General features: G+C 38.3%; 1 protein-coding gene and 1 pseudogene across 2 annotated transcripts in view; both read left to right on the top strand.

The window, feature by feature from the left end:
- Nucleotides 1-21,886, top strand: part of Klhl20 (kelch like family member 20) — a 40,457-nt gene extending 18,571 nt beyond the window's left edge. Inside the window, exons 4-13 of one of the 2 annotated variants that reach the window (XR_013088470.2) lie at nucleotides 122-280; nucleotides 1,251-1,345; nucleotides 3,838-3,953; nucleotides 8,879-9,062; nucleotides 11,228-11,371; nucleotides 12,583-12,716; nucleotides 13,575-13,783; nucleotides 15,803-15,909; nucleotides 18,112-18,547; nucleotides 19,425-21,886. Coding sequence is in view for 1 of the 2 variants with exons in the window: in XM_076831890.2 (XP_076688005.1) it covers nucleotides 122-280; nucleotides 1,251-1,345; nucleotides 3,838-3,953; nucleotides 8,879-9,062; nucleotides 11,228-11,371; nucleotides 12,583-12,716; nucleotides 13,575-13,783; nucleotides 15,803-15,909; nucleotides 18,112-18,196 (1,233 nt within the window). In the remaining variant the exon portion in view is untranslated. Of the gene's footprint in view, nucleotides 1-121; nucleotides 281-1,250; nucleotides 1,346-3,837; nucleotides 3,954-8,878; nucleotides 9,063-11,227; nucleotides 11,372-12,582; nucleotides 12,717-13,574; nucleotides 13,784-15,802; nucleotides 15,910-18,111 lie in introns of both variants that reach the window. The other variant, XM_076831890.2, reaches the window with a different exon arrangement.
- A 2,461-nt stretch (nucleotides 21,887-24,347) lies between these two features.
- LOC143412148 (putative monooxygenase p33MONOX pseudogene) lies at nucleotides 24,348-25,143 on the top strand (annotated as a pseudogene).
- Nucleotides 25,144-26,923: the final 1,780 nt, after the last annotated feature.

The following is a 26,923-nucleotide window of genomic DNA, read 5'->3' as shown; positions in this document are numbered from 1 at the left end:
CCATTGTGGAATAGTATTGCCAAATAACCCTGAAGAAAAATTAAATCAAATGTACTCATAAGTTTTCTTTCTTTTCTTTTCTTCCCCCCCCCCCCTTTCATTCTTACCTAACTTTGAACAGGTAATGGAGAGTGAAGAGTTCATGTTACTTCCAGCCAATCAACTCATTGATATCATCTCTAGTGATGAGCTGAATGTTCGTAGTGAAGAGCAAGTGTTCAATGCAGTGATGGCGTGGGTCAAGTACAGTATTCAGGAAAGACGCCCTCAGTTGCCCCAGGTAATACTAGAAACACTTCTCTAAACTGCTTTGTACCAGAAGAAACAGTATGCACTTGTCTTGCAAAAATGAAACCCTTGTATTAGACTCCAAGACAGTTTACCTATTTCCAAGGAAGTGTTTAGAAGCATTTGAGTGCTTATCATAGTGAACTTTTTACTTCTTTGCTTCCCTTCTATTTTGGACTCTACTTTTGAGCTATAGCACGATTCAAAAATCTAAATTATATAAAATGAACAAAAAGCAAGGATGCTTTTTGATAGCTTAGAAATCCTATTATACCTTGAATAATAAGTGGATAAATTGGGGCAGGAATGATCACTTGTTATGACTATACAGTAGTCCCCTTTTATCTGCAGGGGATACACTTCAAGATCAGCTAGATGCCTGAAACCTTCAAACCCTATGTATACTAATTTTTTTCCTATACATTGCATACCTGTGGTGAAGTTAAATTTATAAATTAGGCAATGTAGAAGTTTAACAACAATAGTAACAATTACAGCAATATACTGTGATAATAGTTATTTAAAACTTATATTGAATTGTTTATTTCTGGAACTTTCCATTTAAAATTTTCTGCCAAGGTTGACTACCAGTAACTGAAACCACTGAAAGTGAAATTGCAGATAACAGGGGACTATTATACTCTTTAATAATTAACAGAATATTTTTTCAGATTGTGAGTGAATTTGAGTACAGTTACAGAAGAGCTTTAACATTGTTAAAACTTAAAGTAACATTCTAAAGTGATGTTAGTGTATTTCAGTCATTTCACATTACTGACTTGTTAGTTAGAATAAGTCATTTAGTTTTAGTGTTTGTGCCTGTCATCCTTCTTCCTTATCATATTCAACTAGCTACCATAATACTTGGAAGCAGAGTAGGGGAGCATGGGTCTTGTATTTCCTTGACAATCTTATGGGTAGACTTCATGCCTTTAGTATTAATAGTATTTCTTATCTCATAGGTGCTACAGCATGTCCGTTTGCCCCTGCTTAGTCCCAAGTTCCTGGTGGGCACAGTAGGCTCTGATCCTCTCATTAAAAGTGATGAAGAATGCAGGTATGAGTGGCCCTAGAGGAGAAAAATAAACATAAATGTTTTCTTTTAATCTCCTATTGCTTCTAAAATGTTATATTTCTTAGTGCTGAAACCGGGGCGGTTTTTAACAGGTTTTTCTTCTGGGCTAGGGTCAAGAGGAAGAGAATGAAGAAGAGAGGACTGAACCTCCAGTATTCCCTTCCATTAGTTTTTTATGTGTGGTGCTTAGTGGTGTAGAAGTGGCAATAAAGAGGTAGATTTCTAAGATTTTAATGCTAGCTTGACTTTGAAGAGGCAATCTCTGCTTTTTTCTCTTGAGATAAAGTGGACAATGCTGTTGACTCTGTGTTAGTGAGCACTCTTTCATTCCATCACATACGTCTTGTTGGGAAATAGGACCAGACTTGCTTTCTAAAACTGTGGACAGAGTTAAAGACCAACTCCTAAAGTAACTTTGGAAAGATTTCCACTGGAGCTAGTTTCCAAATGTTTTTTGACTAAAACATAACGAAACAAAAAACTATTTTACTAGACTGTCTCTGTAACAGACACAAAATTTAACAAATTAATTTTCCAGTTTGAAATATCTTAAGATTTAGGTTCAAGTCTGAAACCATTAAAAATGAAATCATTTTTAATAATTTTTTTCCAATTATGAAGAATGTTCTAAATAGAAAGGTGAAAGAACAAGTCAGTACTCCTTAAAACTACACTCATCTCTGTGCCTCTCTTGATGATTAAAGAAATTTGGGATTAACCCTAATTCTACAACAGAGGTAGGACATGCAGATTCACTGCATTTCTTCTATAATCCAAGGCCTGTTGTTTAACGGGAGATGCTACAGGGGATTTTAAGATATCTGTCTTTTAAATTTTAATTTTAATAATTCCCCTAAATATTTGCAATAGCAAAAAAGGAAACCATATGAATTATATGCACTGAAATCTGAAGAAACAAAACACTGATAACTCTCCTCCTTCGTTAAGCGTAATCAGATTATTTTAATTCTGATGTAGAAATTTAATGATACTTGTGAAGTTTCTTTTAAAAGAGTCTTCTTGATATCTTAACCTCACAATTTACTAATTTTGTGACCTTGAGCAAGTTACTTTAACCTCTCTGTGCTACAGTTTCTTCATTCAGGAAGTAGGTTAATAATAGTGCCTATTCCATAGAGCTGCTATAAAGATTAAATGAGTTAATATATATGAAGCATGTAAAATAGGGAGCAGCATGTTACTACATTGTTGTTACTATTAATTTTGCATTGGCTTTCTAAGTAGTAGCCCTATAGTGCTCTTTCTAGGAACCCTTGACTGACTTAAAAACTGGCAATTAGGAGATCAAAGTCTTTCAAGTATGGAACTTGAAAAAACTTTTGGCTTTTGGGGCGTTTTTTTCTTTTCTTTCTTTTTTCTTTTTTTTTTTTTTTTTTGTGTGTGTGTTTTGGTGCCAGGGATTGAACCCAGAGGGACTTTACCACTGAGCCATATCCCCAGCCTTTTTTATTTTTTCATTTTGAGACAGGGTCTGGCTAAGTTGCTTAGGTCCTTGCTAAGTTGCCGAGGCTGACTTTGAACCTAGATCCTCCTGCCTTAGCCTCCTAAGTCTCTGGAATTACAGGCGTGCACTGTTGCTCCTGGCCTTTTTGTTGTGTCAATTTTTGTTTTTAGAATAGATAACTCAGAAGGAGCTTTAACAAAAGCTTATGTTGGAAAGTACATTTTTGAGTGATTCTTGGGACTGGTCTGACAGGAATAAATTAACTCTTGGTAACATAAATAATAAGAGAAATCAAAATATAAAGTATTTTAGGCAACACTTTAGCTAAGGAAGAAGAGAGGAACAGAATTTGCAATAAGAAGGCACTGCATTACATGAAGGACTCAAGTGAAGTAAGTACATACACTAACAGTTTGTTTTAGAGTACTGTATTCACAAGCATAATTATCAGGTTCTTAAAGCAACTTAATTAGAAGAAATTTTTATTCATCTCACTGTGCTTGTTAAGATTAAATTATTCATATGATACCAGATAATAAATTAGTATTAAGTAACTCTAGACTATTTCTTTTTAGCAATCCAATATTTGACCCAGTTCTGTTACCTTAATTAATATAGCAAGTATCTAGTGCCCCGGCTAATGTGCTGCTTTTCCAGTATTCTGCAGAATCTAATAAAACTCATTAGAAAGTAGTAACTATGCAAGCTGGTAATTGAGTTGTAATTTTTAGTTTTTCATAAGTTATTGTTGGCTGTAAGCATGTTGAGCTTTAGGCTAAGTCTTCAGAATTATTAAGTCATGATGGAAATCCAATGAATCCACAATTCATAGTGTGACTGGCATCACTGCTTCTATGTTTGTGCCAATTTAATATTGGCTGGCATTCATGATTTGATTTGATTTATGCTTGCTCCCTTTTGCCAATGTATATATTCCTAAACCATATTGGGACTTGAATGGCAATGTTATTTCTACATTAGAATAAAGGCAAAATCTTTTTTTCTACAGAGACTTGGTGGATGAAGCTAAAAACTACCTCCTGTTGCCTCAAGAACGACCACTAATGCAAGGACCACGGACAAGACCACGGAAACCTATTCGATGTGGAGAAGTACTCTTTGCAGGTTGGAATTTTAATATTCCCATAACTAAGTCAAATATTTTCCAATGTGACTTGAATAATTGTTTAGACACTTGTGATATCACTGTACCTATTAAGTCATCAGGTAGCTTAACTCTAAACCCATAATACAACAGTGGTAGTCTCCCAAAGAGTGATGTATTTTTACTGGGCATGGTGACACACACCTGTAATTCCAGCTACTTAGGAGGTAGACAGGATGATAGCAAGTTCAAGGCCAATCTGGGCAACTTAGCTAGACCATGTCTCAAAAGAAAAAATAAAAAGGGCTGGGGCTATAGTTCAGGGGTAGAGAGCCCTGGGTTCAATCCCCAGTACGAAGAAGAGAAAGAGTGCTCTATTTTTATACTTCCAAAAATATCCTGCAGTTATATTTCGTTTAAATGAGTCATATGCAGGCTGGGGTTGTGGCTTCAGAGGTAGAGTGCTCACCTAGCATGCATGAAGCATTGGGTTCAAACCTCAGCACCACACAAATAAAATAAAGATATTGTGTCCACCTATAACTAAAAAAATAAATATTAAAATTTTTTTAAAAAATGAGTCACATGCATTGATTTATATACCAGTGTATGTGTATCAACTTGTAATTTCATGGAGTTGCCAAACAACATCACCTTGTATGTTATATGACACAGACCCTTTCTTGGCTCTGTTATCCTACATTGAGCTCAAGACAGCATGCTATATTGTTTTACTCCTTCTATCTGCCCCTGTCTTTGAGATCTTCCAATTTCATGTGCTTCAGTTCTGCCCTGCAGTCAGCTCCCTTACCCACCTGAATAACACGGAATAACAGCTTTCTTACTATCTATTACAACTTCTTACATGTTGAGTATCCTTTATTGAAAGTCAAAAAATACTCCAAAGTCATGTCCGGACTCAAACTATTTTGTATTTTGGAGCACTTTCATATCTCAGATGTTCAGATTAAGGATGCTAAGCTGGTAATCTATGCAAATACTTCAAAATCTGAAATACTTCTGGTCCCAAACATTTCATATAAGGGATGGATACTCAACCTGCACTCCAGAATTTTTTCAAATCCTGCTTCATCAAACTGGCTGTAACTTATTATAGCCTTTTTTATTTAAGCTTCCAGATTTCAGTAATTCCATGCTCTTAGATATGGCCATTCTCTGATTCTGCTCTTCCATTTTGATACATGAAGTGATCTCTTCTTTTCATCAGAGAATTTTATGCAGTCTTTAGGGTATAATACCCTTTCCTTCCTTCCTTCCCCCTCCCCCTTGGCATTGGAGATTGAACCCAGGGGCTCTATTCCACTGAGCTACATCCCCAGCTTTTTTTATTTTTTTATTTTTAGACTGAGTTTTGCTGAGTTGCTGAGCCTGACCTTGAACTTTTGATCCTCCTGCCCAGGTTCTGGGATTATAGTTGTGCACTACAGACTGGGTGACAAGTTTTCTATTTGTGACTCTCCCTAATAAAATCTCAGTTGCCTCTTTTGATTACATCATGATGATTTTCCTTTTGTACCGTGGATTGAACTCAGAGGTGCTTAACCACTGAGTTACATCCCCAGCCCTTTTTGTATTTTATTTAGAGTCAGGGTCTCACTGAGCTGCTGAGGGCCTCACTAAGTTGCTGAAGCTGGCTTTGAACTCACAATCCTCCTGTGTCAGCCTCCTGAGGCACTGGGATTACAGGTGTGTGCCACCGCACCTGGCTACATCATGATGTTGATGAAGCTACACCCGCTTCACCTTCTTCAGAAGCCTGTTAAATTGGATCTGTTTCATGGTCTCATTGTTGGTTATTGCTGATTTGGTGTCTGGTTCCTCCACTGTATTATCATTAGGTACTGAGGTCAAGGACCATTTCTAATTCGTTCTCATAGTTTCCAGATTGCATTTTGGACTTGTCAGAGTAGGCACTCACTGAAGAATAACTGAACATGAGGAACTCTAATAAGAAATTAGCCCTGATTCTTCAAAAGTATTGGAAAAAGAAAAACCAAAGCCACGTTCTAGCAGCAGTAGTAATTTATGAATTCACTTATATATGAAAGATGGCCTGTTTTTGTAGGTTTGTGGGGTTTTTTGCAGTGCTGCAGTCAGATAACCTACTTTTAAAAAACACATTTTTTTCTCACTATATAAGTAAATGTGCAAGTAGTATAGAAATTTTGATTAGCACAGAAAATATAAAGCAGGAAAATAAAATCATCGGTCACCTTTCTTACACTAGTCAGATTTCATTTGTAGAGAAGAGCCATTAGCTCTTTTCCTTTATCACCAGTATGGGTTTTCTGAACTCTATTTTTTTTTTTTTTCAATGCTGGAGATTAAACCCCGGGGTGCTTTATCACTGAACTACAACTCCATCCCTTTTTGTTTTTTGAGACCAGATCTCGTCGTGTTGCTAAGGGTCTTCTTGCTAAGTTGCCCGAGCTGGCCTCAAACTTTGCAGTCCTCCTGCCGCAGGAGACGCTGGAATTACAGGTGTACACCACCAAGCTCAGCCTGAACTCTTTTTTTTTTTTTTTTTTGGTACCAAGGATTGAACCCAGGAAGCCACATCCCCAGCCCTTTTTTTATATTTATATTTTATTTAGAGACAGGGTCTCACTAAGTTGCTGAGACTTGCTTGGAACTCATGAACCTCTTGCCTCAGCCTTCCAAGCCACTGGGATTACAGGTGTGTGCCACGCCCAGCTCAACTCTGTTCTTGACCAACACTGTTCACCAACATAATTTTAGATCTGGACCCATATGTCTATAATGTTCAGTTTGTTTTTGTTTTTATTTTTATTTTTTTAATCTTTGAAATGCCAAGTCACTAATTTTCACATATCCTTAGAAAATGGAATCCATCTTTCTTCATCACTCTGTGGAAATAAACACTGGAAGCCTAAGAGCAGATGTGTAATCTCAGTAGTTTTTGACTCAGGAGCCTTTTACATCCTATTGATATCTTTGTTTCTGGCTTTTCCTCTTATTTTCTCCTAGTCTTATTGACATCTGTCAGTTTTCAGTTGCCTTAACACTTTTTGACCAAATCTTTGTGAAGTGCTTCTTGTTAGTCAACATCTCATATGTATAAAACTGTATATCCCCCTTCCCCAGTGTTTTTTCTTCAGTATGCTGCTTAACACAAATTGAGAGTTCTAAGAGAGGGACTTGGATTTTGCTAGCTACAGTGTATAAGTCTCCTTGGGCTACCATAACAAAGTGTCATAGCCTAGGTGGCTTAAATAATAGAAATTTATTTATCACAGTTCTTGAAACTGAAGTCTAAAATCAAAGTGTGGACAGGGTTGGCTTCTGCTGAGGCCTCTCTCTTCAGCTTGCAGAGGGTGTCTTCTGTCTCCTTTTTACGTGGCCTTTTCTCTGTGTGCAAAGGTAAAAAGAGAACTCTGATGTCCCTTCCTCCTACATGTACACCAGTCCTAGCAGACAAAGGACTCACTCACATGACCTCATTTAACCTCAGTAATTTCCTGAAAGGCTGTGTCCAAATACAGTGATCATGTGGCTTTGGCATCAACTTGTGAATTTCGAAGGACAGTCCGTAACACCAGTTATGACATCAGTTGCTGCCTTGGAAATCATAATGCACAGATGAATTGCCACAAGGCAGTTTAACAAACATTTAACAAACATTTTCTTGCTTTCCTAAGTCACATGAAAGATTTAAATTTGGTTTCCTAAAGGCCTATTTTTCCCTTTGGTATTGAACATCACCATTTATGAAATATTTATTTGGTTTGGAGCAGTATAAAGCAGTGAACAGCTGTTAGGCTATTTGATAGGTCTCAAGTATTGTAAAACCTCACATTTCCAGTCTGACTTTATTTTAGAGTTAAGAATGCTTTCCCTGATACTGAAATTCCTGGTATATATTTAGTTACAGAATTCAAACTTAACAAATTGCTATTCAAAAAACTTGCTGTGATTTAGTATTAGTTGTACATTCTGATTTAAATAAAAGCATAATAAAGTAAAATTTGTATTTCACATTGAAATTTGAACTTTAAAAAGTGAATTTTTAGATTTATCTTGAAGATGACTAGGAACATTATTGCCTTAGTAGTCTGACTCAGGAATTTACCCGAGACTCTAAGAAACAAGTCATTTTCAAAGGTTTAGAGGTTACAATATCATGACACTTTATTTTTTTTAAGAATCCAGCTCTTATTTTGGATTGAAATAGAGATGATTTAAAAGAAAAACATGTTAAGCTAGGCATAGTGATACACGCCGACAATGTCAGAACCTCAGGAGACTAAGGCAAGAGGATCATAACCAACCTCAGCAACTTAGTGAGGCCCTGAGCAACTTAATGAAACCCTGACTCAAAAAATAAAGAAGGGGGCTGGGGCTGTAGCTCAATGGCAGAGCACTTGCTTCGAATGTATGAGGCACTGGGTTTGATCTTTAGCACCACATAAAAATAAATAAAATAAAGGCATTCTGTCCATTTACAACTCCAAAACAAAATTAGTTGTTTAAAAAAACAAAAGGTACAGGATGTGATTCAGTGGTAGAGCATCCCCAGGTTCAATCCCTGGTTGAAAGAGAAAAAAAAAAAAAAGCAAATTAAGCTTACCTACCACAACTCTACCTTTTTTTTAAGGGTCATTTAGAGGAGCTTCATGGAACTCAGTTTGAAAGTGTTATTCTGAACACTATCTACTCTATTAATATGTTCAGTCTGCCATAATAAAATACTGGGTAATTTAACCAAAAAGAAATTTATTTTCTTACAGTTGTAAAGTGGAAATCCACGACCAAGGTCCAAGCCAACTGTCCTATGGCTGTAATCTACTTTTTAATCTGCTTTTAGACACATTTGTTAGTCCATGCTTTAGGTCCCAGTAAGGTTAGCAGGGATATATTCTGCCTTTAGGACAGGTACTCTCTTAACCTTCTCTTTCCTTCCCAGTTGGTGGTTGGTGCAGTGGAGATGCCATTTCCAGTGTTGAACGATATGATCCTCAGACCAACGAATGGCGAATGGTAGCTTCAATGAGCAAAAGGCGATGTGGAGTTGGGGTCAGTGTTCTTGATGACCTATTATATGCAGTAGGAGGCCACGATGGATCCTCTTACCTAAATAGTGTTGAAAGGTGAGTGAGGCTAATTTGAAATATTTTCATTTTAGATGTCAATCCAGATGTGACTTCTTTACTGTTTCACTGTGGCATCAGTTAGCAACCTAGACCACTTAGCATGACATACAAGTCCTTTATGAACTCACTTCCCCCTGCTTGTCCAGCTTCTCATTGTCATCACTGTTCTCTGCACATGCTACTGCAGACCTAGCAAGTTCCCTGCAGTCCTTTGGGTGTGCTGTGTTTTTCATACCTTTTCCCTACAAGTAGGCATGCTCTTCTTTCTTCCCTAGAATATCTCTGTCCCTTAAGGACTTAGAAATCCTTCAAAAACTCAACTGTTTCTTTCTACATAAAATTTTCTCTAACTATACAGAAGAGTTATTCATTCCTCTGCTCCTCCATGAGTGTTTTAAACATGCGTGTACATATCACATCATGCTGTAATTGTGTGTTGAAACGTCTGTTCCTGTTTCCACGTGCCACAATGCCTAGCACACGGAAAGCTGTGTTTGAGTAGCTTCTTGTTCTCACACACCTTTTTTCATTCTACCATGTTGATTTATTGTGGTTTTTTATATTTACATAATACATCTGTGAAACCCTCTAGCCTATATAAGCTGGGGTGGAATGGGACAGAGGACTCCGTTGAATGGGGCAGGGTTGCAGGGAAGAACTCTTAAAAATAATTGATGAATGAAAGAAATCAGAGTAGAAAAAATTGAATATTTATAACTTAACAGTTAAGCCTGTGCAGGTCGAAATACATAGAATGTAATACAAAGGCAAAGGTAAATGAATGTTAGCTTATATTAATTCATACAACTTGTTACCTGCATTTGAAAATAAGACAGATGAAAAATGAACCTGTGTTTAAATCAAGAAGGAAGGTATACAACAAAGAGCAACAAAATAGAAAGAAAAAAATAATGAGGAGAAAATATTAACAAAATTGAAAAAATTAAAATTGAGAGAATTAGAGCTGGGGTTGTGGCTCAGTGGTTTAGCACTTGCCTCACACATGTGAGGCACTGGGTTTGATCCTCAGCACCATATAGAAATAAATTAATTAACTAAAGGTATTGTGTCCATCTACAACTGAAAATAACTTTTAAAAATTGAAATTACTGTTGGCTGGGCATGGTGGCACACGCCTATAATCCCAGCAGTTTAGGAGGCTGAGACAAGAGGATCGCGGGTTTAAAGCCAGCCTCAGCAATGGCTAGGCACTAAGTAACTCAGTGAGACCCTGTCTCTAAATAAAATACAAAATAGGACTGGGGATGTGGCTCAGTGGTTGAGTGTCCCTGAGTTCAAACCCTGGTACCAAAAAAATAAAATTAAAATTAAATTGAGATAACTGTAAAAAAAAGAGCAATTTGATAGTTTTGGGTTTAATTTATTTTGTTTTTTTGTTACTAGGGATGAAAGCAAGGGCCTTCAAGTTCTCTACCACTGAACTACACCTCCAGCCTAATATTTATTGTTTTTCATAGCAAAAATGTCAAACAGCCTAAGATTCAGTAAGAATTCCTACTGATGTTAGTAGGAATATGATTAAAAAATGGATGGCACATACTGTATAATAAAATAGTTCAGGGGCTGAGATTGTGGCTCAGTGGCAGAGCGCTTACCTGGCACTTATGAGTTGCTGGGTTCAATCCTCAGCACCACATAAAAATAAAGGTATTTATAAAAAAAATAAAATAGTTCAAAGGAAAAATTCTAGAGTTACATTAGCATAATAGATGTCAAAAATTATTGAGAGAAAAAAATAGTGCTTACTATGTGGTATTGTTTTATGTAAAAAAATGCTTGTGCATAAAGAAATACATATGTAGGTACATATTTGCCTTTTTAAGAGCATTTTACTGGAAAGTCTTGAAGATATGTACCAGTTCAAACTGGATAGAGAACAGATTTCAGGTGGAACTCCAGGGATTATAGCTTTATCAATAACATTCTGATTTTTCAAAAAAGAAAATCTACTCATATGTAACTTGTTTAAGTAAAAATAAATTTCAGAAAATAAAAATATAAATTAGATTTTCAAATGCTTCAATTATTAATCCATCCATATTTTGGGGAAAGAATATATAAATCCTTTGATTTGAAATATGTAAACATAGCCAAGCTTCCATTATGCAGTATAAGCTCTGCTCTTGATATGTTCTTTACAGATATGACCCCAAAACAAACCAATGGAGCAGTGATGTGGCCCCTACAAGCACCTGCAGGACCAGTGTGGGGGTGGCCGTCCTCGGAGGCTTCCTATATGCTGTGGGGGGCCAGGATGGTGTGTCTTGCCTCAACATTGTTGAGAGGTAATTTTTTTTTAAAGTCACTTTCAATTAAAAAAAAGAAAAAAACAATTACAGCTGAATTTAGGACACTGATAGATCCACTATTTAGTAGATTTCCCATACGCTTTCAGGAAAATGTTTAAGTCTGGAAAGATGAAAGACATAAAAAAAGATTTTTAAATTTTATGTTTAATCAATAAATTTTATGTAAGTTCATGTTGAACAACATGATGTTTTAAAATATGTATACCATGTAGAAGACCTAAGTCAAGCTGACTGACAGCGTATTACCCCAAATACTTACCATGTTTCATGGTGAATGTACTTAAAATCTCACAGCAGTTTTGAAGTATACAGTATATTATTATGAACTGTAGTCACCATTATTGAACATTAAGTCTCTTGAACTTATTCCTGAAATTTTGCATCCTTTGACTGCATCTTCCCAATGCTCCCAACCCCCCACCCAGCCCAGTAGAGAATAGAGCACATTCTACTTTCTGAGTTAGACTTTCTTTTAGATTTCACATACAAGTAAACTTGTATAAAATTTATTTTTCTTTGCCTGGTTTATTTCACATAATATAATGTCCTCCAAGTTCAACCATGTTGTCACAAATGGCAAGACTTTTCTCTATTAAGAATAAATTCTTGGGCTGGGGATGTGGCTCAAGCAGTAGTGCGCTTGCCTGGCATGTGTACGGCCCAGGTTCGATCCTCAGCACCACATACAAACAAAGAAGTTGTGTCCGCCGAAAACTAAAAAATAAATATTTTTAAAAAATTTAAAAAAGAATAAATGCTGGGTGCTGGGGATGTGGCTCAAGTGGTAGCGCGTTCGCCTAGCATGCTTGAGGCACTGAGTTCGATTCTCAGCCCCACATAAAAATAAAGATATTGTGTCCACCTAAAACTAAAAAATAAATATTAAAAAAAAAAAAGAAGAAATCCTAGGGCTGGGGTTGTGGCTCAGAGGAAGAGCACTTGCCTAGCATGTGTGAGGCACTGGTTCAATCCTCAGCACCACATAAAAATAAAATCAAGGTATGTGTCCACCTAGAACTAAAAAATAAATATTAAAAAAAGGATAAATGCTATTGCATGTGTGTGTGTATGATTTTTTTATACCATTGTAATTTAAATATCCAGTATATCTTAGTGTTATTTTAGACCTTATGGAAACAGCTTCACTCAGTAAGAACATGTACACATCCTGGTCTCTGTCACCATAGGTATGACCCAAAGGAGAACAAGTGGACTCGGGTAGCGTCAATGAGTACCAGAAGACTCGGCGTGGCCGTGGCCGTGTTGGGAGGGTTCTTGTATGCTGTAGGTGGCTCTGATGGGACATCTCCACTCAACACAGGTTAGTCCCTCCCAGAGGCCTTCTGGTTCCCCTCAAACAGCACATTTCCCTGAGGAGACTCCCCCTACAAAAACTATTGAAGGTCCAGGTTATGCTGTAGTTTACTAGGAAAATGTTTTCTCTTCCTTCTAGGAGGATGCAGCTCTTAGCTCCTTCTGCATCCATACTCTTGTATACATTCCTGAAGTATTTCTTTCTCCCTCAGCTTCGCAAACTGATGAAAATTTATAATGAATTAAAACTCCTTTCTGAAAAATTATTTTTAACTCCCCCCACCACAGTCTCCACCTCTCCAAAAAAAAAAAAAAAAAAAAGAGAAAGAGAAAAGAATAATATTACAGTCTGAGAATAAATAAATAAAATTTTAGAACCAGAAACTTTGTGTGTCGTCCTTTCTATTTAGAAGCAGTGGGCGTCTTTGCCTAAGGATATTGCCAGTGGCACTCTCTTCAGACCCGATCAACCGATCCTCTGTTGGGTGGCTTAAACTATAGGAGGCTATAAGCAGGGGAGGCTGTCTATGCCAAAATAATGAGTAGTGAATGGCATTTATGGCTCCTGTAGTCCGGTCTCCTCTGTAAAGGTCAGGAGAGCAAGGCTGAGGCTACCATTGCTGATTAATTATAGCCAAAACGAGAGCTGGAGTATCTTGACTCCAGCACGTGCCCTTTCCACTGTAACACACCTGAGGGCGCTAGTCTGACGAGAACAGATGTGGTTTTGTCCAAAGTCCACAAATCCTACTCAGAAGCAAGTATCAAATTGCTTCTTGGAAATAAGTGTTATCACTGTTTCAGGAAAACTTGCATGAGAGGAAGCGGTTGAGTGGTCACATCTTGGTCTTTCTTTTCCCTGCAGTGGAGCGCTACAATCCTCAGGAAAACAGATGGCACACCATAGCCCCTATGGGGACCCGGCGGAAACACCTGGGCTGTGCAGTGTATCAGGACATGATTTATGCTGTGGGAGGGAGAGATGACACCACAGAGCTCAGCAGTGCTGAGAGATACAACCCCAGAACTAACCAGTGGTCTCCGGTGGTGGCCATGACATCCCGCCGCAGTGGAGTAAGTGCCCAGCTGCCAGGAGATTGGAGCTGTGGAAACCAGGCACCAGGGGAGCACCGTGATAAGGGCGTGCTGGTCTGTGAATCCACTGGTGCCGCAGCGGGGAGGTGACCTGCTGGTGCCTGCAGGTGTTAAGTCTTAAGCTGCGTCACCGGGTGCTGTGGGATGCTTTAAGACAAAATGATGCCTGCTGATTTTATACTAGAAAAAATTCTTTTGATTGCTTTCAACTCTAATAATTATCTTATATCCATTCATTTATTTTATTAGATAATTAGTTTCTTCTGATTTACTTTGAATCAGGTCATTCTCTGGAAGGCATTTCCCTTTATTAGTACTACCTCCTCTAACTTCAGATCCGTTAGAGCTCAGTATTCTTACATAACATTTCTAGCTAGTAGTCCAAAAATTTACATATATTAGTATGCAGATATTTAAGCAAAAATGTACCTGCCCCACCCCCCACTAGTCTCCATATCTGGTTTCAATCAGTCCCACCCAGAGGAGAGGCCAGATCTGGTTGGCCCATGTCATGCTGTAAACCATTAATGACCTCTGGCTACATGCGGCTTCCAGAGTGGAGTACCCAATTCACCCACCCTGGAGCCAGGTGCAGTGGTGCACGCTTGCAATCCCAGCAATTTGGGAGGCTGAGGCAGAAGATTATAAGCTTGAGGACAGCCTGGGCAACTTAGTAAGACCCTGACTCAAAATAAAATAGCCCAGTGGTAGAGTAGAATGCCCCTTGGTTTAGTTCCCAGCACCAAAAAAAAAAAAAATAGAATTCAACAATCCTGGAACATTTGGCTTACTGAAATGTAACCCACATGTAATGACCATGTCAGGAGTCCATCACTATAGGACGCAGCCATAAGAGAAAGGACTGGAGACTCCACAATCTGAGGATGAAATGAATGAATTCAAGTTTGCAGAGATCAAGGACCACAGTGGGAGGTGTCAACAAGTCAAAGCATTCACATGTGGCTTTTCATTACTGGTAACTCGACAGCTTCTTAGTCACATTCCTGTTATTTTCACTGCTATATCCTGTTGACCATATTTTCCCTCATTTAGCAAGCCTTTATTACGTGCTCACTGTGCTGAGGAAGTGGGCTTCTCTTCAAGGAACTCCTAATTTAGGGAAGGAAATTGAAAGGTTTGCCGCCGACTGTAATAAGCCAATGCAGCAGCCACAATGGCGTGCTATTGGAGAGCACGGCAGGAGATGCCTTGGGTTGTGTGGAAATCCGAGTGGGCAGGTAGTGAAGCACCCAGGGACAGTCCACATAGGCTGGGTCATGAAGAAAGAGTAAGGTTTTCCAGGAGGGACAGAAACACCAGTCAAGAAATGACATGTGCAAAGCCACATAGAAATGTACTTAAAAAGACCAGCAGTTAATCCAGTATTTCTGCAGCATGAGTCATGAGAGGAAAAAGGGGACAGTATAGGAGGCTAGACATACAGTGGCCTACAATGGGTTCCTGAAAGGCCTGAGTCACATAGTAAGGACTTCAAACTTATTTTTAGGGGGGAGGGATGCTTAGAAAGTTTTTGTTTTAGGAGGCAGAGGTAGGAGGATTCCAAATTGGAGTCCAGCCTCAGCAACATAGCAAGACCCTGTCTCAAAACTAAATTTTAAAAAGACCTGGAACGCAGTGGTCGGGTGCCCCCATTTCAGTCCGCAGCACTGTGAAAGGGAATCTTAGTAGCAGTGTAGAAAGTGCGTTAGAGCTGGCAGGTACCAGAGGAAGTTAGCAGTTCAGGCCTTAGTGCTTTCTTCTAATGAACATTTCTTCTAAAATTTAAGAAATATGTTTTGGATTCTATAAATATTGTAATTGAATATATAATTTTATGGTTCCCATATTTCACAGATATTGATTGTTACTTTTTTCCTCTGTGTTCAAGTGAACCAGGATGTAAAACCATAAAGAACTAAAGAGATCAATGTAAAATGGGGCTGACGTCTCCCAGTAATTGTCTAGCTCTTCAGCAGCCACTATGCTCTCGTTCTGTAGGTGGGCCTAGCCGTGGTCAATGGACAACTTATGGCCGTGGGAGGTTTTGATGGCACAACCTACCTGAAGACCATCGAAGTGTTTGACCCCGATGCCAATACCTGGAGGTAAACCTAGACTGTGTGCAGTTCTGCTCACTCTGACTCTGACTTGAAATCCTTGAAACTGGGATGGTCAGGGCTTTGAAATCCCCGCCTTTGTACTCTAAAGAGGGCTGAAGCCCAGCATGGTGGCTCACACCTGTGATCCCAGTGGTTCCAGTGGGAGCCTGAGGCAGGAGGATCATGAGTTCAAAGCCAACCTCAGCAAAAAGCAAGTTGCTAAGCAACTCAGTGAGACACTGTCTCTAAATAAAATACAAAATAGAGGATGGGGCTCAGTGGTCGAGTATACCTAAATTCAATTGCCAGTACCCCCCCCCAAAAAAAACCGAATCTGATAGAGGCCCTAAAATGCCAAATTGTCTTAGAAATTATAATTATAAATTATATATATATATATAATTACAAATATAATTATAAATTTGTAAGAGTTAGTTCTCAAACTTAATAAAAAATATTTTTTAACTAAAATTCTAATTCTTCCAAGAGCTGGGTGTGGTAGTATATACCTGTGATCCCAATTAAGCAAGACCCTGTCTCAAAATTTAAAAAGGACCGGTGAAGTAGTTCAGTGTTAGAGCACCCCTGGGTTCAATCCCCAGCACCACAAAAAAAATAAAATAAAATAGAAATAAATTAGTCTTCCAAGAAATCAAATTCACCTTCCAAGCAATTAAGGGTTCTTTTCTTCACAAAATGAGCTTCCTTGCCTCAGCAAATTTTAAAGTTCCCAGCTCTGTGACTGAGGCAGAACATCAAACAGTGTGACGAGTGTGAACGTGAGGTCTCAAACAGCACACTCCAGGAGGTTCTCAGGTCCATCCTGAGAGACAAGCTGAACTCATCTCAGAGGCCATTCCCACTGGGTCCCAGTGAATCACTTCATAATGTGGAGCCTGCAACTAACCACCAAGTTTTTTCCTCTCCCAGTTGGATCAACTAATACATTCACCGAGTTGTTCCCAGTCTTCATCTCGGGAATATCTTACAGATGTTTAAATAAGTTGCTTTATCTGCATGGCTCTCGCAGCTCTGTGTGCCTAAAGTACTAAAGCCAGCCTGCGACACTGGAGTATTTTGTGCTCCAAAACCTCATATTTTCACCACCCTGTTCATTGAAGATTTACTGAGTATTCCAGGCCCTGGAGATCCAAAGGTGAACAAAACAAAGTTCATTGCCCTCCTGGAGCCAGCCTGTGCTCAGGCCAGCTGGGCTCACAGGAGGTGGAAGTGCAGGTGAGCAGGAGAGTGGGGCATTCAGAAGCTAGGGAGGAGTCTGCCGCCAAGGGCCTCACTGACAAGGAAACATTGTGGCAAAACCTACTACAAGTTAAAGGCTGCAGGTTTTCATGAATGGAAGCCTCCTTCTCCTGGGTTTCTTCCATATAGAGTTTTATATTTTTTGTAAGAATTTGTGAGTAAGAATAATTTGGGAAAATTGCCATATTTACTTTTGCTACTTAATCAGGTGTAATCCAATTTATATAAGGACTTGCTGCTCAGTAACCACCACTAGAGTTGTAACATGATGATATCATATTCATGAAATTGTGGAGGGTTGTCTGTAGAGAGATTAATGTCTAAATTTTTGCAGTTATAGATGCCCAGCTTAAAACCAGTTTCACCTCCCTGCTAACTGAGGATCTGGCGTTGTCCATGAAAGTCTGTAGTGTTGAAGATGATCTTGTTGACCTCTGGCTGCCAACACTCTTTGCTTGACTCTAGTTGTGTTCTCTACAGGATTTGAGAAGAGTCAAAAGAGTGCATGGAAGACAAAGAGATAAAAGGAAATCACTGAGAAAGGCTAGGCAGAGGGAATGGGATAGGAAAGTCAACGTAACAGGGCAAAGTTAGACACAAAGCTACAGGGCAGACAGAAGATTCTCTGTCATTGTTGGGTTTGTTTTTTTAACTTTTTATGTACAATTTTAGAAGCCATTCTCTTGTAGAGTTGTAAGGTTCTGATGCACAAAGTAAAATATGGTGCTCTTGACTCTTTAAACAGCCTGTGAATGAGAACTTTTCAGTCGGTGTCTGAAATAATTCTGCTCCTTGCTAGTGCTCAACTCTGGTTTCAAATCTTTGGAAGAGTTGTATGAAGCTGGAAATAATAGTTGTGTAAAACATAGACATGTGTTTGACTTGTGGTTATAGTAGAAACAGTGCTTTTCCCAGCTAGAAAATCTGATTTTGTTTCTATCTTTGCAGGTTATATGGCGGGATGAATTACCGTCGGCTAGGAGGGGGTGTAGGAGTTATTAAAATGACACATTGTGAATCCCATATATGGTGAATATGTAGAAGACTGTCTTGAACCTGCTTCTCTGTATTCTGGAGAGCTCTGACTTTGAAGCTTTGTACAGCTTGAGAAAACATTAGAACAAATTTTATTCTTTGCCGGTGCCTCAACATATGGGAATGCAAATCTGATGACAGTGCTTCACCTGCAAGATGCCACCTTTGCACAATAATTTCCGACTCTGTGCAGAAGAATATTTATTTTTGGTTTTAACTTATCATGGTGTTTTGGTTTGGGGGTGTTTGGGGCTTTGTTTTTTTGTTTTTATTTTTACTTATCCTTCCTCCCAAGAAAAGAAGACAACGACTACAGTTCCAAGCAGCAAAACTTACTTTGATTTTTAAGGTATTAACTTAATTTTGAAATTACAAATACTGATAAGGGCAGAAGGGCTATTATGGTCTGGTGGTCATATCTACTGGACACTCCATCCATGTCCTCCACCACTTACCAGGACTCCCAGTGACAGAGATGGGAATGCACAGTGTGTGAACTACTCGTCATTCTCATACTCAGCACCACAAGACTTGAAAATCTAAAATAAAAAGGAAACATCTCATTAAATAGTACAATTCAGAAGGAATATTAAATCATCAAAAGCAGGAGTCTAATGCTACAGTTTTCATCAGTGGAAGTTTTCGTCTTATTTCCTTCTATCTGAACTTGTTTTCAACTCTAGTTACTAAAGTCTTTTTTTATCATAATATTCTCATGGAGTTTCTGCTAGACCTATACTTTGATCAGTGCCTCTAATAAAAATGGGAATGCATCTCATTTGCTGTCTTGAGACCCCCAACCACAAGCAGCTGTGCAAGAGTTTTCACTCACAGACTTACCAGTGGAAGCCACTTCCCTTGCTGTTTCCTCATTGCTGCCCAGGATAGCAGGGAGAAATGTCCTCTCCCCAGCAGTGAATTCTGTTGTGTAATTTACCCTTGATACTCAGGCCTGGTGAAGCTGAGGCTTACCTTTAATAACAGCCTCCAAAGGAATGAAGTCTTCAGTTCACGTAATCAACTGAGGCATTTTATCAATATCTGGGTTCTTTTAGGCAAACTATATACATCATTAGCTTCACTCTATAAGGCCACTGTTAACTATTTCTCTCAAATTGCATTTTCTGGTGAAAAGTTAAAATTTTTAAGGAAATAAATGATATTCAGTGGTTAAAGTTTTTTTCCCTCATTATATTCATAGACCAATTTTTTCAATTATTTTGCAGGAAAACCTTTGAATAAGACTTTAACCGCACACTGGGCATGGTGGTGCGCGTCTGTAATCCCAGCTACTCGAGAGGCTAAGGCAGGAGGATTGCAAGTTGGAGGCCAGCCTGGGCAACTTAGCAAGACCCTGTCTCAAAATAAAAAGGGCTGTGGATGTGGCTCAGTGGTGGAATGCTTGCCTGTTGTAAGGTCCTGGGTTCAGTCACCAACACCCACAGCAAAAAAAAAAAAAAAAAAAAAAAATTTAACCACAACCAGAAGGAATAACCTTTGCTTTCTCCTCTACAATAAAAGAATAATCTTCACTTTATCCCCTACAAAAAAAGTTTGGCAACTTTTGTGTTTACATTTAAAGATCATTTGCACCTTTTTCAAGGAAAAAAAGTATTTGGTAAACAATTGTTTACATGTATCATTTTATGCTTTTTTCTAGCATGTATAACTTTTTTAAATAAAGGTAGTATTTACCATAAATTCTAATGATTGCTTTTTAATGCTTGTAGTACCTTTGCAATTTAATTTGGGTTTTCTATTTATCATTTGTATTACTTTTATGTAAAGTTGGTTATGAGAGCTTAAACTTGAAAGAACAAAGAGGTTGCCAGCTAGAATTAGCACTTATTATATACTTTATATTACCTGATCTATAATTATATTTTCTGATGTAAAACTTAGAGCCATACAGTTTTAAGTTAAAAAGACATTTAATCCAAACCCATCTATTACGTTGATCTAAATCTGAAAACCAAGTAAGTCTACCTAAAATTAAATAGTCAACTAATGACAGAACTGACATTAGATCCCCACCCCATCTCTCTGTATGCCCCGCTGCCACCTACCAGGAACATGGCCTGGAACAAAATAAGTCATTAGACTGCTGTAGTGTGGATCTAAAATTTCCCCAGCCCCTGGTACTAGTTGAAGGTGATGAACCCTTACAGGAGTAGGACCAAATTGGAGGAAACTAGGTCATTGGAGGTATGCTTTTGAAGGGGATATTGGGCCCCTACTTCCTTCTCACTTCTGCATGAGGTGAACAGCCATCTTCACTATATGCTCCTGCATTCTATGTCTCAACTGGCCAACTGTCCATGGACTGAAACCCCAAGCCAATTATAATAAACCTTTCCTTGTTTTAGGTTGATTACCTCAGCTAATTTGTCACAATAACAGAAAGGTAATACAGACTATAAGTAGTATTTAAGTTAGTCTGGCTAAACATTTTTAAACTAAAAACTCATGAGATCCTTACTATAGTACATCATTATCAGTCTTCAAAGAAAAATCATGTATTTTTCAAGACTTTTTGATTGTATATATTTGAGGGAAAGGGAAAAAATGATAAAAGGAACATAGTTCTCTCATTTAGAAAGTTCCCCGTGGAAGCAATTAATATGGCAGTGATTCAAGAGTAGAGAGAATTGGAGAATCACAGTCTGCAGATAATATTTTTTAACCACTGAAGAAGAGGATTCTCTGGAACAAGCTATGAGAGTTGGGGTAGAGTCTTAGAAACTTTGGTAGGAAACAGACGGGGAAAGGAGACAAAACTGGGATGAGGAAAGAAGTACAAGAAAAAAAAGAGACAAAAAGCAGAAGGCAAAAATGGTGCTTCCTGGCCGTGTTAAGTAGTTTTGACAACTGGCTTTTAAGTCGAAGGCTCCTCTATTCTGGAAATGATTGATATGAGGGGCCCCTAGAAATGACAAAACTCTTCAAATTGTCTCATTTTAGTTATTTAGCCACTTAAGTTAGGAACTTAGATTCTTTTATTTGTATTGTGTGTGGTGCAATTGGACCTAGGGCTCGTGTGTGCCAGGAAGCATTCTACCACTGTGCTACATCCCCAGATTCTCTTAAATGTAAAGAAGAAATGGTATTTATTGTACTAACATTAAGTATTTCAGGTTATTCCAGTAACAGTAACCTGTGATTCTTATCCTAGAAAGATGTGTAAGAACGTTTCATTAGGTTTCAATTCCTAGAACAGATTTGCAGTGTGATTTTAGATCAAGATCTGGACTTCTGCTAAACAAGAAGAGTCCTTTTCTTCGCTTACAGTTGCAAAACTAAGGTTGATCAAGCCTCTAAATCAGTGGTTCTCAAAGTGTGGTCTAAAGACCCTTAAAGTTCCCAAGATTCTTTGATGAAAGAATCCATGAGTCAAAACTATCTTCTTAATAATACTAAGACATTTTTGCCTTTTTTATTGTGGTGATATCTGATGGTGCAAAAGCAATAGTAGGTGAGACTGCTTGAACCTTAGCACAAATCAAGGCAGTGGCACCAAACTGTATAATTAATTATAGTATCCTTCTAAGTGCAAGATAGACCAACAGATCTTATAGGAACAGTATGATATGGTTTCAGATTTCAGCAGACACTTGTTAAGTTTTGATATCCTTATCCAAAGTACATGTATAAAGACATGAATTGGGTGTCAAAACACTTTATATACAAACAGAGATATGAAAAATTGTATATATGTGTAAAAATATATAAAACATATGTATATATTTGTTATATAAATATATATACATATATATGCATATATATTTATACATACAATATATGTGTAAAAATTGTATATATGTGTAATAAGAATTGTAATGCATTCCTGTCATTTTTTTAAAAAATCAATTAAAATTTTTTTAAAAATAAAAAAAGAATATCCATAATTGTCAGGAAAGCTATTAAAATACTCCCTGTTCTAACTTCATGTTTGTGTGAGCCACACTTTCTTCATATACTTCACCAAAGTAATACATTGCAAAAGATTGAATGCAGAAACAGATATGAGAACCCAATTGCCTTCTTTTAGGCCAGAAATTACTGGGATGTGTTAAAAAAAAAAAAAAAGTAAAAGAATGTAACTCATTTTGTTTTTGAAAACAATCATTTAAAAATGTTAATATGTAAGTTTAATTTTTAATTTTTTAATTTATCAGTTTTAAATTCTAATATATAGACATCACTAGATATAGTCCTCATAACCAAAAGCTCTTTTAGAATCCTCAGTAGTTTTTGAAACTATAAAAGGATCTCAGTGAAAAACTGTTTGAGAACTACTGCTCAAAATCTTCCAGTTTATAGGAAATAGAAGAGTGAGTTAACATCATAGGAATTCAATGAACAAAATCCAGAATGTGGGAAACTTTACAAATGATCAGTTTCTCTTAAAGATAAATGAATTGTAAAAAAAAAAAAAAAGTGGAGAGTATGAAAAAAGAATATGTGACTCATAGCATCTAATGCAGTGTACAAACCTTATTTGGATGTTTCAAGCGAATCAATAACAAAAATTTTTGAGTTAAAGAAAATTTCTGGGTATTTGACATTCAAGGATTACTGAAAAATATTTTCAGGAATGATAGTATTATGTTTATGTTATTTTTAGTCCTTTTACAGATGCATGTAAAATATTTGTGGGTTAAATAATTTGGATTTTAGAGAAGTAGAAAGGAGACAGGAATGTAGATGAAATAAGAAGACCAAGTATTGGTCATTGCTGGCATATGAATTCAGTAGGCATTAATAATATTTTGGTATATGTTTGAAATTTTGCATTTAAAAAATATTTTTGAAAAACAAGTTTCAAGTATGAGTCAGGCAATTCTAAAAGTATTGTATTGCAGTATAAAACATGCAAGGACCTAATTATTTAATTAGCCCAGGAGTGACTCAACAGTTGCCCTGATGAGGATTGAAAGAGCCCTCAGAAAGAAGTTGAGCCTGAGAAAATCTGAAAGACATAGCAGTTTTGTTAGGTGGACGAGAGCGGCAAGGACATTCCAGGAAGAGAATGTAGCATGTGTAAATTATACCGAATAAAGGCCACGAGAAAGCATAGGGTATTAGGGGAAAACAAAGATGTCTTCTTTCAGAATGAAGAACAAACAAGCCACTGTGCAGAAATAAGCCAGGAGAAGAAGCAGTTACCATCACAAAGGCCTCTCAACTCAGTAGTTCTTAGCTTTCTTTGCTGCTGCTTTATTGCAATAAATCTTTTGTTCTGTTATGGTGTGGTGCCCAGGCTCCAAGATGGCCCCAAAGACCGCTGCCTCCTGGTATTCACACCCTTTGTAAGCTTCCCCCACTGCACTGGCTGGTCTGATGATCTGTACTCTGGTAGGAGATGTTGATAAGGAAGGAGGTTAGCGTGTCAGGGAGAGGGTGTAGGAGAAATGCCTGCACCTTCCACTGAAGTTTGCTGTGAACCTAAAATAGCTCTAAAAAATAAGGTCTATTTTTAAAGGGAGGAGGACATTTTCTAGTTTTACTTCCAAAACCAGTTTATAAAAAACCAGCCTTCATTTTGTGTGCTTTTTTCTTTTATCTTTCACATTCTGGAAGAAGTAAATACATGGAAACAGAAAATAAACCCATGAACCTCCATGTGCCCATCATCCAATTTCAAAAATTATGAACATTTTGCTAACCCTTTCTTAACTATTTTCTCCTACTCTTTTCCCGTTAAAGCAAATTTCAGTCATGTTATTTCATTCATTCTTGAATAATTTCAATAGATACTATAGCATTATCACACTTGAAAATATTATAATTCCTTAATATCATCTAATACCATCAACGTTAAAATTTCCTTAATTAAAGCTTATGCTCCTTGATCAGTGGTGGGGACCTTCAGGGTTGCCACTTCCCTCACGATGGCTTTAGTCTGGACTGTGCCAGCGCCCCAGAGCCTCATTAGTAGAGGAGTTCAGGCTGCAGACAGAGTGATGGCAGCAGAACAGAACCCCTGGATGGGCTGTTCTGGGAAGCTTTGCTGATGTGCAGCAGCTGGGCAATGTTCCTCATTAACACCAGTTATGAACATCATTATGACATCATTTCACAGTGGTGGCAGGGACTCAGCTCCCAAATATATATAGAAAAAGAACCCAAATCCCAGTCTTTCAATAGTTTCAAGACAACCAGAAGTGCCTGTTCTTGGGCCTAGTGGATCTCTTGGCAAGATGCCCCTGGCTATGGGGATCTGCCACAAGGCATTCAGCTATGATGACCACCTCCAGGGCCTGTGCCCATGCCTCCTCCATTAGACACGGGCAGCATGCCAGGGATCCAGAGCACAAGGATCAACACCTTGCCAAGGCAGAGGAGGGAAAGGCCAGCGTATCCCTCTGCCCTGAACCATCAGTCAACAGTTGCCCACAGTACAGATAAGGTCCCAGGGGTGAAGATTAAAGCTATCCATGTCATCATGAATTCTCTGATCACCAAACAGACTCAGGACAGCATTCAGCAGGTGAGAGGTGCTGGCAACATGCTCCACAAGGGCCTTACCACTGGGGAGACCATGTACCTCCGAGGAGAAGCACGCTCCCCAAGCAGAGACCCAGAGGCTGGTTCACTTCTTGTTCTTCTACATCCTTACCTGCCCGAGGCCTAGCACCATGAGCCCTGGCATTGGGGAGGACAGAGACTCATCAGATATATGAAGCCTCTTTGGGCTCATATCATATCATCAGATATATGGACCCCTTCAGAAGTCTGATTCTGGAGGTTTTGCCATCCAGACCTACAAAAAAAAGCCCTCTCCCTGGAGCTGATCCATGCCCAGACCATCCCAATGGCTGAAGACCCAGCAACCTTCAAGCCACCCAAGATGGATGTCCCATGATTGAAGGGAAGAAACAATTGCTGGGTACCCACAATCTCAAGCCCCAGGACGTGCATGCGTTCATACACTCTGGCTTCTAGGGTGCTTTCCATCCCAGGGATACTGGCTGGGGGGTTTCTTGCTCCTCATTCCACTCCTATGAGATAGACATGGTATGTTTTTTTAAAAAAAAAAAACTCTTACCTGAAGCTAGAGATAGAGACATAATTGGTTTTAAGAAAGATTAGTGCAAGGCGCCCAGCCAGACCGGAGGAGGAAGACGCCAGGTGCCCAGCCAGACCCGAGGAGGAAGTCCGGCCCTCCCCCCAGTGCTAGTCCGGAGGAAGCCCATCAATCCTTAAAACCCATCAAAGGGGGTGTGGCTACCAGCACAGTTCTGCGGCTGATCCAGGTACCCGGTTTCCAACTCCCCCACCCTTAGCTGCAATAACTCAAATTATTTCCCACAAGCTTTTGGGGGCTGTAGCTATCAACACAAAACAACTGTACAGGCACCTGGTTTCTACCTCAGAGACTAGAGTAGGGAAGATACAGGTGGAAGCTCATTTCCTTTCACACTGGCTATACCCACCACCCTGAATACAGAGGCTCAAGCTAGGAATAGACAACGCCACCTACTGGAAGCAAGGAAAACAGTGTTCTGAGAGACTTTTTTTTTTTTTTGCTCTCTTTCTCTTTTCTTCTCTCTCTTCCACAACTTCAGCATGTGTGAAATCAAAAACTGTACATGAACAAACGAATTACCAAAGTGATATAATATAGAGGAATTGCATATACCCCACCTCCCCCCATTTTTTTTTCTTTATTTCTAACTTACTTCCCTTTCCCTTCTCTTACTTCTCTTTTCTTCCTTGTTATTTTTTTCTTCTTTTTTTTAATTCGTATTCTCTCTATCCCACTTTCAATCTCCTAACTTTTGCTCTCTTATACATAGGGTAACTATCTAAATAGATAGGAGGTTGAATATATACATTCTTCCATAAATTACCAGTCTAGTGGTTAGAGTTCTCCAAAGGTGCTAAGTTAGTTTAACCTCATACCCTCACTCCTTTCCCTCTAAGTATAACATCCTTCGTCTGAAATTAAGTTTTCTATATGCCACCAGATATGGTACGCCTTTTATGAACCTAAGGAATATATTCTTAAGTAATAATTAAAACCAATATCTATAGTCTTAGAATGTAACTATAAATGTATCAATAATGAAAACTTGTGCCTAGATAATGTACTGTTGATATTTGGATCTGTTAACATTGTCTTTCTCCGCAAAAGAGGGATTTTGGAGCTATACAAGAACAATACAAATATATAAAGGGAAAAACATTAGCACAACAGTTTCACAAAGCTAGAAAGAATCATGAGCAGTATGAAAAGACAAGGAAAGAAAGGACCACAAACAATACAGGTCAATTTAACATTAGATGAAGTAATATCTGCAGCTGATGGAATGTCAGACAAAGAGTTCAGGATATACATGCTTCAGATGATCTGGAATCTCAAGGAAGACATTATACATCAAATTCAGACAATGAAAAATCACTTTGATAATGAATTACATAAACAAATCCAAGAAGCAAAAGATCAACTCTATAGGGAGATAGAGGATATAAAAAACAAACAGAAATCCTGGAAATGCAGGAAACAATAAACCAAATTAAAATCTCAAATGAGAGTATTAGCAGCAGAGTAGAACACTTAGAAGATAGAACTTCAGACAACAAAGACAAAGTTTTTCAACTTGAAAAAAACATAGACAGCTCAGCGAGAATGTTAAGAAACCATGAGCAGAACATCCAAGAATTATGGGATAACATCAAGAAACAAAACCTAAGAGTTATGGGGATACAAGAGGGTACAGAG

Source organism: Callospermophilus lateralis, chromosome 13, assembly GCF_048772815.1.
Source record: "Callospermophilus lateralis isolate mCalLat2 chromosome 13, mCalLat2.hap1, whole genome shotgun sequence".
NCBI lineage: Eukaryota > Metazoa > Chordata > Mammalia > Rodentia > Sciuridae > Callospermophilus > Callospermophilus lateralis.
This window is presented reverse-complemented; position numbering and strand designations above follow the sequence as displayed.